Source organism: Dermacentor andersoni, chromosome 7 (genome assembly GCF_023375885.2).
Source record: "Dermacentor andersoni chromosome 7, qqDerAnde1_hic_scaffold, whole genome shotgun sequence".
NCBI lineage: Eukaryota > Metazoa > Arthropoda > Arachnida > Ixodida > Ixodidae > Dermacentor > Dermacentor andersoni.
Window position 1 is genome coordinate 71,545,570 of NC_092820.1, and position 16,116 is coordinate 71,561,685.

A 16,116-nucleotide genomic window follows, 5' to 3' on the forward strand; every position below is an offset into this window, starting at 1 on the left:
GACAGCTGACATAAGGAAGTATAGTATGGATAGAATTGAACATGCTCTCAGGAACATAGGAAGCCTAAAAGCAGTGAAGAAGAAACTAGGAATTGGCAAGAATCAGATGTATGCGTTAAGAGACAAGGCCGGCAATATCATTACTAATATGGATGAGATAGTTCAAGTGGCTGAGGAGTTCTATAGAGATTTATACAGTACCGGTGGCACCCACGACGATAATGGAAGAGAGAATAGTCTAGAGGAATTCGAAATCCCACAGGTAACGCCGGAAGAAGTAAAGAAAGCCTCGGGAGCTATGCAAAGGGGGAAGGCAGCTGGGGAGGATCAGGTAACAGCAGATTTGTTGAAGGATGGTGGGCAGATTGTTCTAGAGAAACTGGCCACCCTGTGTACGCAATGCCTCATGATCTCGAGCGTACTGGAATCTTGGAAGAACGCTAACATAATCCGAATCCATAAGAAAGGGGATGCGAAAGGCTTGAAAACTTATATACCGATCAGCTTACTGTCAGTTGCCTACAAACTATTTACTAAAGTAATCGCAAATAGATTCAGGAACACCTTAGACTTCTGTCAAGCAAAGGACCAGGCAGGATTCCGTAAAGGCTACTCAACAATAGACCATATTCACACTATCAATCAGGTGATAGAGAAATGTGCGGAATAAAACCAACCCTTATGTATAGCTTTCATTGATTACGAGAAAGCGTTTGATTCTCTCGAAACCTCAGCAGTCATGGAGACATTACGGAATCAGCGTGTAGACGAGCCGTATGTAAAAATACTGAAAGATATCTATAGCGGCTCCACAGCCACCGTAGTCCTGCATAAAGAAAGCAACAAAATCCCAATAAAGAAAGGCGTCAGGCAGGGAGATGCGACCTCTCCAATGCTATTCACAGCGCGTTTACAGGAGGTATTCAGACACCTGGATTCGGAAGAATTGGGGATAAAAGGTAATGGAGAATACCTTAGTAACTTGCGATTCACTGATCATATTGCCTTGCTTAGTAACTCAGGGGTCCAATTGCAATGCATGCTCACTGACCTGGAGAGGCAAAGCAGAAGAGTGGGTCTAAAAATTAATCTGCGGAAAACTAAATAATGTTTAACAGTCTCGGAAGAGAACAGCAATCTACAATAGGTAGCGAGGCACTGGAAGTGGTAAGGGAATACATCTACTTAGGGCAGGTAGTGACGGCGGATCCGGATCCTGAGACGGAAATAATCAGAAAAATAAGAATGGGCTGGGGTGCGTTTGGCAGGCATTCTCAGATCATGAACAGCAGGTTGCAATTATCCCTCAAGAGAAAAGTGTATAATAGCTGTGCCTTACCAGTACTCACCTACGGGGCAGAAACCTGGAGGCTTACGAAAAGGGTTCCACTTAAATTGAGGACAACGCAACGAGCTATGGAAAGAAGAATGATTGGTGTAACGTTAAGGGTTAAGATAAGATCAGATTGGGTGAGGGAACAAACGCGAGTTAATGACATCTTAGTTGAAATCAAGAAAACGAAATGGGCATGGGCAGGACATGTAAGGAGGAGGGAAGATAACCGGTTGTCATTAAGGGTTACTGACTGGATTCCAAGGGAAGGGAAGCGTAGGAGGGTGCGGCAGAAAGTTAGGTGGGCGGATGAGATTGAGAAGTTTGCAGGGACGACATGGCCACCATTAGTACATGACTGGGGTTGTTGGTGAAGTATGGGAGAGGCCTTTGCCCTGCAGTGGGCGTTACCAGACTGATGATGATGATAATGATGAATGGCGGACGTCCGACCAATTTCGTCGTCATTATGGTTTAAAAGCTACACCAAAGGAGAATGGAAAGTTCCACTTTCCTTTTCCTAAGCTGGTTACCAAGGTTTTGTTCACCAAAGCAATACCAAAATCAATTTAAGGCTAATCGACAAATTCAAGCGGACATACGATTTGTCCGCCGGCATAAATATTATGGCGCGTAAGAACGAGGGCTATGAAACAGACATGGACAAGACAGGTGCAAACTACCAAGTAGTTTTTTGTCCACCTCGGCTATGGGAGGAAGTGTGTCCACCCACGGCCCAAGCACACGCTTCCCCTGGCCCGACGCTCGGCTTTCTTTAGAGACGAACAGTTCGGTGAAAGAAGCCTGCGCCATGAAAATCAGGTTGCTCAATATCCTTCACACACACACACACACACACACACACACACACACACACACACACACACACACACACACACACACACACACACACACACACACACACACACACACACACACACACACGCACGCACGCACGCACGCACGCGCACACACACCCACACACACACGCACGCACGCACGCACACACACGCACACACAAGCGCGCGCACACACACGCACGCACACACGCACGCACACACACACACACACACACATACACACACACACACACACACACACACACACACACACACACACACACACACACACACACACACACACACTCACACACAAAACACTCTAAAATGTGGTCTAGGCCGCTCCCATGACGGCAGTTTCCCATGTGGCATCCCGACCGTTGTAATGACCGGCCCGTAATGGCCGAGCGCTTGGCCGAGAGCGCAATTGTACTAATTTCGCCGGTAGGTGGCAGCTCTAGTGTGCCTCCCACAGCCACGGCGAATGTTCAACAAAAGTGCCGTCGTCTAATAGACTAGAGGCGCCCACAAACTACACCACGCGAGCACCAGGACAGGGGGATATATCTACCCATTACACAGCCGTTCGGTTTTTGGGCAACACCGAGATCCGAACCCAGCACCTACCGCATACGAGGCGGCTGTTCAATCAAAATGCTACGGTATCGCAAGTGGTTCAACATACACATGAAGCACGCGAATAATATTCAAGTTCACATACAACCTGTGGCGCTTTGAAGAAGAAACAAAAAGGCACATTTTAGTAATATGCACCTGTTTCTACGTATTAAATGGTGTTAAAATTAGGAAATAAATCTCATGTTTAACGTACCTCGTTAATAAGTGGGGCTATGAGGCAACCCTTAGTGATGCGCTCCAGAATGACCTTTATCATGTGGCGTTTCTTAACGTTAAACCAAAGAATAATATATAAACGTTTTTGCATACCGGTGACATTAAGCCCGCTGGGAATCGATCCAGCCCCTCAGACAAAAACATCTACCAGATATACCAGTAAGCGCAATAAGCATAAACCGACGTGAGCATATTGCTTCCTAGGAATCCTTGAGTACTGCTGCGTGTCAGGTTGCATTCACGAAAATCTCAGTGCATGTTCTATGCCCACGTTCTACCCGCGGCGATGGCTTAGCGGCTATGGTGTGGCGCCGCTAAGCACGACGTTGCGGTATCAAATCCCGGCCGCGGCGGCCGCATTTAGATGGGGGCGAAATTCAAAAACGTCCGTGTCCCGTGCATTTGGGGCAGGCTAAACATCCCCTCGTGCTCTAAATTTGTCCGAAGTCTCCCACTACGGCGTGCTTCATAATCAGATCGTTGTTTTGGCACGCTAAACTTCAGAATTGATGCCCGCCTTCTTGAAGAGCCTGCATGCGTGCGCACTTTCCGATGGCCAGCCTGCAGCGTTCTTTTTTTTTTCCTTTTTATTGCGAAAGCAAATATATGAACACTCCAGGCACATTATATTGAATAGCAATTAAATGGGCATTCCAAGCGCATTTGTGCCGTTGCCGTCGCTGTGAGGCTACGTATAAAGTCCAAGGGCGATAATATCGTTACCGTGCGCAGTAGTTTGTATGTGGGAGTGAAGAAGTTTATTCACTGGAAAAGGCAGAGCGGTCAGCCGGAAAGTGAAGCATCTTATCTGGCCTGATACTATGCCTAAGGGAAGGGGAAGAGGAGAACAAAGAAGGTCAGTGGGGGATGACGGGAGAAACGAGATGAAAGAACACATGCCACATGCGCTAAAATCGAGCAAGTGTTAGCTGGCGATCGCAGTTCATTCTGGCGCACGCAAGAGAGGAAGGCGCAGAGGAATCGCGCCGTCTTCACACGAGCGCAAGGCTCCATGGGGGGGGGGGGGGGGGGGGAGGGTAGCGAGGGGGAGCATGTTCTAGCCCGGGCGTCGGCGCGCGTCCGCCTGGGTTGCTGTATCTGGAAAGCCCCATCTGCGGCGAGGACAGAGTTCACCCGTGCGCTGTGTTTTCATGGCTTAGTTCGTATGGATGCGAGACGCAGTACGAACGTGAATTCACTCGCTGCTGCTGCCTCGCTTCCTCATTCCAGCGTTGTGGCAGCGAATTTCCGCAGTGATCAAGTTAGATGTGTTCATGTTTGCCTGTGCGCGCGTGACACCATGCTTGTTAATGTAATTAGGATGTGGACGTTTAAAGTTTATACGGCCGATAAAACTACTATCATTACTTTGTATGGCTGTCTACTCATTTACTATCGCAGCCGATGCTTCGGCGTTCGGACGAAACTGCGACTTTTTCGCCGACGCCATCGGCGCCACCGTGACGTTACGTATCAAGTCCAAGGGCGATAACACCGTCTCAGTGTGCCCCATGCAGTAAGTGCAAGTGAAAGCAAGTGAGGGGAGCCGACGATCGCGGCTCAATCTGGCGCATGCGAGGGAGGAAAGCGCAGAGGAAACGCGCCGCTTCCGTCGCACGAAATGTCGTGGATGATGGGAGGGAGGGAGAGGAGCGGCGTTGTGCTCTGGCAGCAACTGCGTATATCACAACTGGACACAACGGGAACTGATGCTCCCGGCTCCATCTCACGCGCGCAAGGGAGGAAGCGGTGAGGCAGCGCGCGAGATAGGGATGGGGGCGGCTTTTACTCCGCCAGCAACTGCATACTCTGCGCGCCCTATCTCGAAAGCGATCTGAAGACGGGGCATATCTTTATGCGTGCTGTGTTCTCGCTCCTCAGTTCGCGTTGAAGCGATAGACAGCACGAAGGTTACTTCGCTCACTGCTGCTGCCGTGCTTGCTCACGCCAGCCCTTTGGGAGCAAGTGACCGTAGTCATCGAGTTCTGTGTTCATGTTTGCCTATGTGAGCTGACACCATGTTTGTTAATTTAATTAGCAAGCGAATGTTTGCAAGTTTATACGACCGATAAATCTAGTATGCTTACTGCGTATATCTGCCTACTTATGTGCTATCGCAATCGATGCTGCGCCTTTCGGGCGGCACTGCGACTTTTTTTCACTGGATATTGCTATTTGCAATATAAAATAATAATTTAGAAAATGCGTGAGTTACTACTGGGCACTTCCTTCGAGTGAGTGCCTGCAGTACGTACTAATCTTCAGACTCAGATTTCGTACTTTCCGGAGATCTTCGTCACGATTGCCAGCCGAATCATTTAGCAAAGTGCAATGTCATGTCTCCTGCCTAGTGAGTGTAGGAGAAAACTTGCCCCGAATGATATTTAGATTGATTACACAGTTCTGGGTGGGGGGGACCTTTACAGGGTTCAAGAAATACATATTATAGGAAGTGGGCATGAAAATAATTAGTACCTTAACTGCGCCTAGTGTAATCGTTGTAATAGAAGCGTTGCTTTTGATCTATTGGCTATGAAGAGTTAGTTTTCCAGCTCTCTATTAATAACGATCTTTCAACACTTCCTACATGCAATAGCACTGACGCAGATTCGCAATGGAGCAGAATCATCTGCCTGTGGTGATAGCACTGGCAATCTGGGTGAGCTGCACGATGATTGCATCGCAAGGACAGGCGCCCAAATCGGCATGGGTGGCACTGGAAACCGGTTCTCAGAAGCTGCAGATAGAAGACGCTCAACCGCAGGATGCAGACTTCTCTTCTGACTCACCTCAACTGCCCGTCGCGTGGGGCACCTTCAAGAACGACATAAACGAGAGCGGGTACGAACATATAATCATTGTTCGCTAGACAGGTGGTCTCACGTAAAAGGTGATCTGCCATAGTGGGGTGCTTTATCAAACGCCAGGGAATTGTTTCGTGGTAGCCCTTTCTCATATGCATGCGGGCAGGCCACACACATCTATGTTCTACAACGACATGTCATTGGACTAGTTGGCGATATTCAAGAATAATCATTCTCGATGCAAAATGCGCACCACACAGAGAAAACGAACACAACTCGCGCTCTGTCATGTTCGTTTTTCCTGTGTGTTGTACATTTTGCGAGCAACATGCTTATTGCTGAGCTATGTGTAAATTGGGCCGGGGTCATGTACGTGCGTTTTAATAATCTGGAAAGCTGAATATGTCAGAGATGTAGCGTAGTTGAAAACACTGATGTTTGTTCAACAATAAGAGAACTGGTAACTGCGAGACTCTTGAGGCATGTAGAGGCCCAACGCTGCACGAGGGAGGCCGATTCTTGATCTGGGGAGGGAGTGTATTGTTAAGTTCAGAGCGCCTTCCTGCTGTTGTCGCACGTAAACTAGCATACTCTCAGGGTCTCGGCAATTTTTTTTTTCCTGATACGCCACTTTTCACTGCCGGATGTGGCCTGGATGAGAATTCCAAATCGCGAGATTGAGCACAGACATCCGATGCTTTAGACGAGATATTAATATACAGGGAGGTAGCGCCTTGGATTGGACAGCAAACGAAGGTATGCGATATTCTTCTGGATATTAAGAGTTATTTAGGACTTCTTTCTGCTGGCAAAAGGGGTATTTATACAAGGTTTTGCTGGCGCGGATCCCAGCGCTGGTTGTTATTTGTACAATGCACCCTTTCCGAAACCGTAACGTAATAGAAAGAATACAAGAATGCTTAGCGCGGTGCGTGCTTTGAAGAGCAAGACGGCCCAAAGTGGATCTCTAATACTACATATATAATAAACATGCCTTGGTTCACCCTTTAAACGTGTTTTGAAAAGGCGTCCGTTGCCACCGGTACATGAAATCTGAACTGTTCGGTGTGTTTTGTACAATCCTTAAACACAGGAGGAGGAGGAATAAACTTTATTAGTAGAAATGAGCCGACGGTAAAATCGTCCGAAGTGGGCGGCGTCCCTAGTCCAGGATGCCGTAGGCCTGAGCCGATAGCTTGGCCCTGCTCACCAGGCGATGCTGGTCTTCAGGGCTCGAGCTTGTCAGCTGGGCCTCTCACTGCTCGACGGTTGGTCCGGTGATGGGCGGTGTCGATGGGTTTTGTTGACATTCCCATACCATGTGGAGAGGGTATTGGGCGTAGAGCAGAAGGCGCATTTGTGAGTTTAGCTCGTAGGATACATGGCGTGTAGCAGGGTGCCGTGCGGGAATGTGCCGGTCTGTAGTTTTCGGAAGATCGCTGCCTCTTCTCTTGTCAGCTTGGGATGCGGGGGTGGATAGATCCTCCTACCCAGTCTGTGGTGGCTCAGGATATCGGCGTATGTTTTTGGGACGCTATCTTGTTGGTCTACCGGTGCTCGTGAACCTGGTGGGATAGCTCAGTGAAAGCGGTCTCGGGCAGCGGCATTAGCCGCTACATTAGCCGCCAGGCACTCGTGTCCCGGGGCCCAGACAATGTACAGTCCTGGAAAATTGTCTCGTTTTTCGATGATGCTCAGGGCTTGTTTGAAAATGCGGCCCTTTTGGTAATTTCTACATGCTGTTTGTGAGTAGGTGATGATTGTGATTGAATCTTCCTCTCGCTGGCCCGTAGTGGCCGCCAGGGCTATCGCCGTGTCTTCCGCGCAGTCGATGTCTGGAGTGCTTGCCGAGGCCGCTGCTACCTCTTGTCCTTGGCCGTTGATCACGCTGATAGCGTGGGCCGCTCGGTTCTTGTACTTTGCCGCGTCGGTGTATCGGATCACGGTGGCCAGCATCCCGAGCCACATGCACCCTGAATACCACAGAGAAAGGAGGCGAGCGAGAGTGAAAGCTCTAAGTAAGGCCTACGAAGGACCGAAACAAGGAGAAGTCCTTAAGCACAAAATAAAAAATATAAACGTAAACGGCACATGTCGCTCATTGATTGTGCGTAGTAAAAGTTGACCACCGTTCAATACTTATCTACTGAAAAACTAGCAGAAAAAAGAAGTAAAAGAAGTTGCAGTTTCGCACGAAAGGCGAACCATTGATTGCGATAGCGAATTAGTAAACAGCTATGCGACGTAAGGAAATTAATGTTTTTCGGCCGTATAAACTTGGAAGCGTTCGCTTAGTAAATGAATTAACAAGCATGGTGTGAGCGCGCACAAGCTAACATGAACACGTCGCACTCGATAAGCTAGGGCACTCGCTGCAAAACGCTGCACGCTGGTGTGAGCCAGCGTGGCAGCAGCAGCGAGCGAAGTGCCCTTCGTTGGGTATATCGTTTCAACGCAAGAGGCGCGTGAACGCAGCGCATACAAAGGTATGAGCCGTCTGCAGATCCCTTTCAAGATACGGCGCGCGTGACCGCGTGCGGCCGTGCAAAGTACGCACTTATTGGCCGCGTTGAAGCCGCCCCCTCCTTCCTCCCGTGCTGCCTCCATGCATATATGACTTTCCTCCATATAAGGAGCGTGATGTTGAGGCACGATCGTCAGTTCCTCTTTTGCCCCTTCGCGAATTTAGCGGATGTTTCCGGAGCACAACGCGTCCCCTCCCACCCTTCCGACTGCCCCATGGCCTCTCACGCAACGGCAAAATGCTCGTTAGCTCTCCGCTTTCTCCTTCGCGCATCCCACATTGAGCTGCGATCGTCGGCTTCCCTCACGTGCTTTCATTCGCACATACAGCATACGACGCGCGGCGACGGTGTTATCGCCCTTGGACTTTATACAGAACATCACGGCGACGGCAAAATTTTTTTGGAGTGTTCATATAATTGCTATCACAAGCAAAGTGAGAAAATTAGGAAACTTCGCTATTGTTTGTGCAGGACGCGAATCAGCAACAATTCCGAAACTTTGTAAGTAAATTACTTAACTGCTCAAAAACAATCTGTTGACTTAAAGTTAGATCAGCAGCTTTCATAACACTGGTTTGCGACAAGAATTCAATCAATTACAAACGCTTCATTGCTTAGGAGATCGAGTCAGCGAAAATATCGGAGGCGCCAATTTGGTCGATGGCACCGCCGGATGGACACCTCATGCGGTCTGTCGTTCAGTCATCTGTAGAACAGTAACACTTATCCACTCATGAATTGTTGGTCTGCATCTGAATTCTCACAGCTATCGTAATCCTTAATGAACGTATTATTGCTGTTCCTTCCTTGGTCTCTTGCTTCTGCTAACAAAGTCAAACGAGTTGACGAATTCTAGGTAACCGCTTGAGCTCAGCTCCTTACGAAATGGCGGTTCAATGTTGCAGATAGCTCTGCATGTAAATATCCATCGCTACAATTATTAGTACAAATACGACCTACCTGCACGGACATCCATATTTAAAAAGGGATGCACAAGATAGTTGATACAAATTGCAGCTCAACACTTCGTGTGTAGCTACCGTCCGTCACTATACGTTGTCCCCGCATTTGGGAAATCCAGTTACCTCAACAAATTCACCAAATTTGTCTGCTTTCAATGATCTAGGGGATGCTGTTTCAAGAGCCGCGATATGTGTGTTTGATGCGGAGCTATTATCTTTTGTAAACTTCATGCTTCTATTTTTTTTCAAACTTTCAAATTTTTGAAAATATTTCCACCAGTTATTAGAATTCAACTTTATCTTTCAAGTGCAACAAGTTTCATTAAAATTGGTCCCTGGATTATCTTAGACAAACGTTTGCCACACGGCAAACCTGCTTTTACTTTGAAATAAAGCCAGTCGACTCTCCGTTCACAACCTGTAAGAATTGGTATTGCCTCCGCTAAAGCGAGCTCCCAACACGTGTACCTACAGATGCTTGAAATAATGTTTTAGCTATATTCACCGTGGGGCTTTGAGGAAGCAAAATATATTGCCCTGATGACTCCCAAACCATTTTTTATTGTTCTATTAAGGACGTACAGGGACAGATGTTTCGACAGCGACTTGCTCGTTATCTCCCTAACGTTATAATGTTTGTCTCATGCAGTCTTCTTTGCTTGGAACTGTGCGAGCCTATAATTTATTACAATCCTCACGCAGCTTGTCATCATTTCTATCCCGAATTTTAGATGGGCGTTCCTTCAAATCGAGACCAATGAACGTGCGAAGGATGAAGTCCAAGCATATGCAGCAGGGGCCCTGGAGGCGTACCTCACGCGGCAACTGATCGAGAACCACTGGACCAACATGTTCGGAGGGTACTGCGACAGCCAACCCGAGTACTGCCGTGACTTGAAGAAATTTTTCGACGAGAACAACAAATACTCCCAACAGCAGCAGCACCTCCGAAGACATAACGAGTCGTTCTGGAACATGGTAAAGTACCGTGCTCTACTTGGAACAATACTATACCTGCTCAAAATACACTGAGGCTCAAAAAGTGAAAGATTGACTTGGTTTAGGTGTCCCTTAACATGACTTAGCCTAGCTGTAAACTGTAAATTCTTGTGAGTCGGTCAAATTAAGGTACGTTGCTGTATATTCTAGTGATAAATTTGGATATACTGACACCTTTAGTTTATCTTTTTCGTGTGATCGCTTTTCACCGTCTAACAAATGTTATCCCTCAGCGCAGGAAGCGGCCGCATGTATCGGAAGTTTGTCGAATGTTATCGATGTTTCTACCCGCTGTCTGTTGTCACCCAAGCTTGTGTAATCTGATTGCATGTTCAACGCGAATTGTGAAGAATTTTCTAGTAGACACGCGGGAACCAGCGATTACTCTGGAACCTTCGATGACTCGTGTACAAAAGCCGACGCGCTTTTGAAAAGTTGCGCTTCCACATATAGCGGCACTATAATTGTGAAGGCTAAATCAGATAGTGGTGTGCGAAATGGCTCGGTTCATACATTTTTTTTTTCATCAAGTCGTGCTCTGTTCATTACAAAGAATTCCGTTTCGAAAACACATTTCGCGCGAACGCTTGACATTACGGAGGCCACCTGGTTCACTGAAACAGTTCTCTTCTTCTTTCCACGGCAAAGGATAGAAATTTAGGAAATGGAAACTAGCGCCCGTAAGGATTCCCGAACCGGCAATTGGCGTCGTACCTTCATATATTTAAGGAATATTTATTCGGGTGAGCTACGAGCTGCAATGTATTGATACGCTTATTTCTTACATGTCTGTAGGCCCGCACGTATAGCGGTGCTTCACTCATGCCGTCCAATTTTTCGCCACATGCTGGCGACGCGCCGTGGTGGCTTCGGTGTTGCGTCGCTAAGCCCACGGGTGGCGCATCAAAGGGCGAAAACGACGGCCGTACTTCGATGAGGGCGAAAGGCGAGAACGTCCGTGTTGCGTGTATGCGCGCGCGTTAAAAAAACCCAGGGTAGTAAAAGTAATACGGATACGCTCAATACAGCACGCCTCATATCACGGTCTTGGCGCGTAAATCTCGAGAATTTAATTTCTGAGATACTTTTAATGTTTGATAACTGCGGTAAATGTTCTAATTTTGTGCACAAGCTAAAGCGCACTGGAATAAAATTGTTGCATTTTTCAATGCCTACAAACAACATCAGTTTGTGGATTTGAACATATGCCTATGCAATTTATAATTATCTGAAATTTGGATAATTAATTTATATTACCAGCTGCGCGAAAGTTGAATAAATATGGCGCGGCGTTGTTGTGCCAAGCTTCGTTATGGGTACTAGCGCGGTTTTTCGACATTTCTGGGTTGTTTTTTGTTGGAGTCCAAACCAGTTCGGCTTGAAAAATACATGGTACTTTATCGCTGTTATTACGAGTGCTTTTTTTATGTAACGCTGGTTCCAGTGTCCAGTGATAATGGCCAGTACCGACTTCTGGATTGCATTCTCGAATCGTTGAGAAGAGTGGGCTCCAGCGCTGCACACCGAGTATTTTTTTGCAGACCACGCTTTGTAGCACACTGACTCGACTTACTGCTATTGCGAACGACTGCTCGTACAGGTGCGAAAAGCACCAGCACAGTGGCTGAGGACTGCAGATGATAGTCGCGCGGGAAAATATTACTTGCTACCCTGCACTTTCCGCGAATACATGATACTGACTATACTGAGCTCGGAGAATACCAATAGAAAAGCCGGCATACATGAAGCTAACAAATTGGAGTCCACATTGATCCAGCTGGCTCTTAAGTACTCGTGGAGCGCTGTCTGGTCAATGAAATTCAGATTTATTTTCTGCTCTAGATCATTTAATAACAGCCACAAGCGCTGTTGAGGTGCGGCCCTTCGCATGGCCAAACATCATAAGCGGATGCATTTTCATCTCCTTCGTGTCTCCGCGCGTTTGTGTATATTCTAATTTATGCGTTATTTCCTTTCCTGCGCATTGGCACAATTCCCAGGTAGCATAGCGAACTGAATACTACAAAATTCTTGCGTTCTTCCTTTTTTTACAACCGTTAGTGACTCCCATCAAGAATGACCTCGAACTTCTGGAGACATACTCTGCGTTTGCGTTTTTTTATCCACTTTTCTCGACAGCTGTATTTATTCCAGTTGATGGTCTGTCTTCAGGGGCATGCAAGCGTCTGCCTGAGAAGTTGCAGTGACGCCAGGAGCTTTTAATCGCCTTTTATGTGAATTCATTTATCAGTCCGTAAACTCCAGTGAAAGTTCAGTGATATTGCTGGGAATTTCCAGTCTATATATCGATCCCATTCTTTGCAAGTTCTTACGATCGCCCCAACTCGTTCCCGTCATCATCGTAGCAAATGTAACTTGAACAAGCAAAATTACTGGAATTCATGAGCGTGCGTTTTCTTGCAGGTTACAAGGGACCACATCCCACGCTACAGCACTAAACATGGCTCTCAGCTCTAAACGTTTCAGAAGTTAATAATGACGGTCGTTTAAGCCACATTTTCAGTAAAATGTGCAATAGCAGTACAAGCTGGTACTGTATAGAAGTTTGCATTTCTCTAACAATTAGAAAAGGATATTAGTATTAAGTACTGCGGAAGACGTACCCGTCGACAAATTCGGGTACGCTGGAGACAGCAACAATTATTTTTTATCGGAGATTGCCGGCCGCTTCCGCTATCACATGCTCCCGAAAGCCTACATACGCGTATAGTTTACTTTCAATTAGTGGCTCTGTCAAGTCGTGAAAGACAAAGGCACATGCGCTGAACATTGACCGCTAAGCAGAAACGTCATTTCCGACAGAGTACTTCAATGTTCTGTGAATTATTTGTGTCACACGTTCCCGCTGCAGGTCTATCTTCAAATGAAGCAACTGGCGGGTCTCAGCGACGAGTTGGAAAACAAGACCCTAGACTTTTCAAATGAGGTGACTGATGCCCCGAGAGCTCAGTAAGTATCGAGTCTCATGACCGGAAGCGTTTGTTCGTTTCGCGGCTGGTGGTATTTTCTGTTCATAAGAGCGTTGTAAAGTGGAGCTTGGCGGGCATGGGTATTTTGCATATAGGCATAACAGTTTCATGTTGGGCTTTCCGTACCTGGATTTCTAATCATTTACGCAGTTTTTTTATTGGAAGTATGTACATTGTCTCTTACAAAGGCACTACTGCACACAAGTGAGGGAGATTTGTCTGCCTGTGTTAGCTGACAAGCGCATCACAATAAATAGACGAGTGGTCTTAAGTGCTAAGGCATGTTGAAATGAGATCGCAGTGGTTGCTGGCATCGGGCGTCTGATATTATTCTGAAAAGTAGAACTTCCAAATTAAAAAAAAGTATGCGATGGGCACAAAGCAGAAATTCGTGCAACGTATTCCAAGAAATAGAAGCACGTTGAAAGTCGGTTATTTGGGCTACGTCGCATGAATGTCAAAATATTGGTCATATTAGAATAAAAAATAACCTACATTACCCTGTTTCTAGAATATTGGTTCTGCGCACTGAGGCATTGAAACACATTAATAAATCAGCAGGTGCCGCAGCTATTTGGAAGTCCACGATTCAATATTACTTCGCAAATGGTAAACATGATTTTATGAAAAGGTAACTATATTGACGCAAATACAGTCTAAATTTAGGCAGAATTTCTGTTAATTACTCATTAGCGGCGCAATGCCGACGGAAATGTAACGCAATCGCGAAAATGTACCACACTGTCGCAAACGTTTCGATGTAGAAGCGGCATGCATATGAACGCGTCATGAATGCACTTTAAATTTATTAGCACATGCGCACGTTCCTACGGCGAAGCTTTGCTGCGTAACGCATACCTTCCTGTTGCGCTCGACGCTTTTTCCAAGCTTTTGTCTCCTCCACACCCGATGCACGCTTTGCGCTCATTAATTTCATTTTCCTTCTTCCCTCACACTCTGCCACTTCTTCAGAAAAGCCGCCGAGCGACTTCTGTGTCGCTCAACGCTCCTCGCTCAATGCACGCACTGCTGCAATTCTGTTCACTTTGCTTCTGTCACCATGCTCGGCTGCTTCGGTTCACTGGTTCTTCACTACACACAAACGGTGTCTTCAACTTTCTATTTTCCTATTTACTTATTGCGCGTTGTTTTGCTCGTGAAATTCGGGCACATGGCCATTGGCACATACCCTTTGATGCAAGCAGTCCACTCGGTAAAGAAATAAGGAGCAAGTACACTCAAAATAGGGGAGTAGGCAAAGCAAGCCTCGCTTGAAAACGGCCCCTGTTTTTCAATCTGTCGACGCAAGCACAGTGTTCAAGTGCGGGACGCCTGAACAGGATGCCGTCGTCGAAAAGGTTTTGGAGCCACAGCGCCAGTGATAATATCCGGCAGCTGCCGCCGTGGCAGTAAATCCGTCCAAGAATCTCTTGGGGTTCTAATGCCTGCGTGTGTGACAAGCGTATTCGTTCTCATTCGCGTGAGTTCATCGACGCGGGTTATGGCAGGTCACGTTCTTGCGTCTTATGATGCCTCTCACGTTCACGGTGACTTGAAGTTTTCTGCGAAGGCTCTACATGTAGACGGTGAAGTATAGCACCGCATAGCACCGTATAGCACTGCATGGGGGCCTTATATTGCAACCCGGACCCTGCTCGGACCCGCCGTATGAAGGCCGAGCCCAGCCTGGGACCATGGCTTCAAGCCGAGTGCGGCCCGGGCCCGCCAATATTGATATAGAGTCAGCATTATTGATGATGCATCAAAAGATGCTACAACAAAATTGCAGTGGCCATACAACAATGCGAAGAAAAGATAATTTTTCTGTTCACCTAGAGTACTCCACCAAGCTGTACACCAAGCTGTCCTCCTCGCTACAATGTGTAGAAATGACTTCACAGACCACTCGCTTTCGGCAATTTCTCCACAGTTTTTCTTTCTCTTTTTGACGAAAACAGTGTTAGACCTGAGAGCTAATTCCGTTTCGTGTAGTTTTGATTGCAACGTTATCTATATATTTTAAACGTTAGTTTCGTCACAGTTTACTCAAACGGTAAGACTTATCATAAAATTTTATACCGACTGCAATACTGGAAAGAAGTAATATTTTTATTCAGTAGTAAAAAAATCCTTCAATCACGAAAAAGAAACATTAAGTCAGTAAGGAAGTACGAAAGTAGCGTGAATTGGATGACTGCCTTTGAAACTTTAGAGTAGATATTATTTTTCATTAGCAATGATACTCTAAGTAGGTATCGTCAAGACGGGAGCATGATTTGAAAATTTGTGAGATTCGTTTTAATGAAGACGTCTTTAAATAAACTTCTTTTTTTTTTGTAGTCAGCAAGAGACTGGAACGGTCTATCACGCGGTATGATTTTACGACTTTTATAAGTGACTTGGTCAGGCTTTAGGAAAGTGATCCTTGTTTCATCAATTGTACCTCCTCCCCTCCCGCTGCAATGCCTGCAATGACGAAGTAGATACGAATGCGAAATAAGTAAATAAATATACCAAACAATGAATTGCTCAGAAAGGCAAACCGTATCTGCAGCAACATAATTATGCTGAATCATAAGAGAAATGTGTCGTGCTTTTCATTTGTATATTAGGGCCGTTTTTCAGTGATTCTTCCTAAAGCTCACATACAAACACTATCGTAATTCGACGACAATGGCTCGTACAACCCCACCATTTTACGATATCGTTTCTCACCAAGACCTTCAGTGGTGTAGAATTTTCACAATAAACAAGGTTAGATCTTGCGTATATTTGCTTTTCGTCACAACGTAACAATACCTTAGTAACT

At 46.4% G+C, this 16,116-nt stretch overlaps 1 protein-coding gene across 1 annotated transcript in view; it reads left to right on the forward strand.

Moving 5' to 3' along the window:
• Positions 1–8,143: 8,143 nt before the first annotated feature.
• The window catches only part of LOC126534323 (putative phospholipase B-like 2), a 33,315-nt gene continuing 25,342 nt past the window's right edge, over positions 8,144–16,116 (forward strand). The window contains exons 1-3 of the mRNA XM_055073013.2: positions 8,144–8,148; positions 10,050–10,296; positions 13,190–13,287. Of these exons, the coding sequence (XP_054928988.2) occupies positions 8,144–8,148; positions 10,050–10,296; positions 13,190–13,287 (350 nt within the window). The remainder of the gene's footprint in view (positions 8,149–10,049; positions 10,297–13,189; positions 13,288–16,116) is intronic.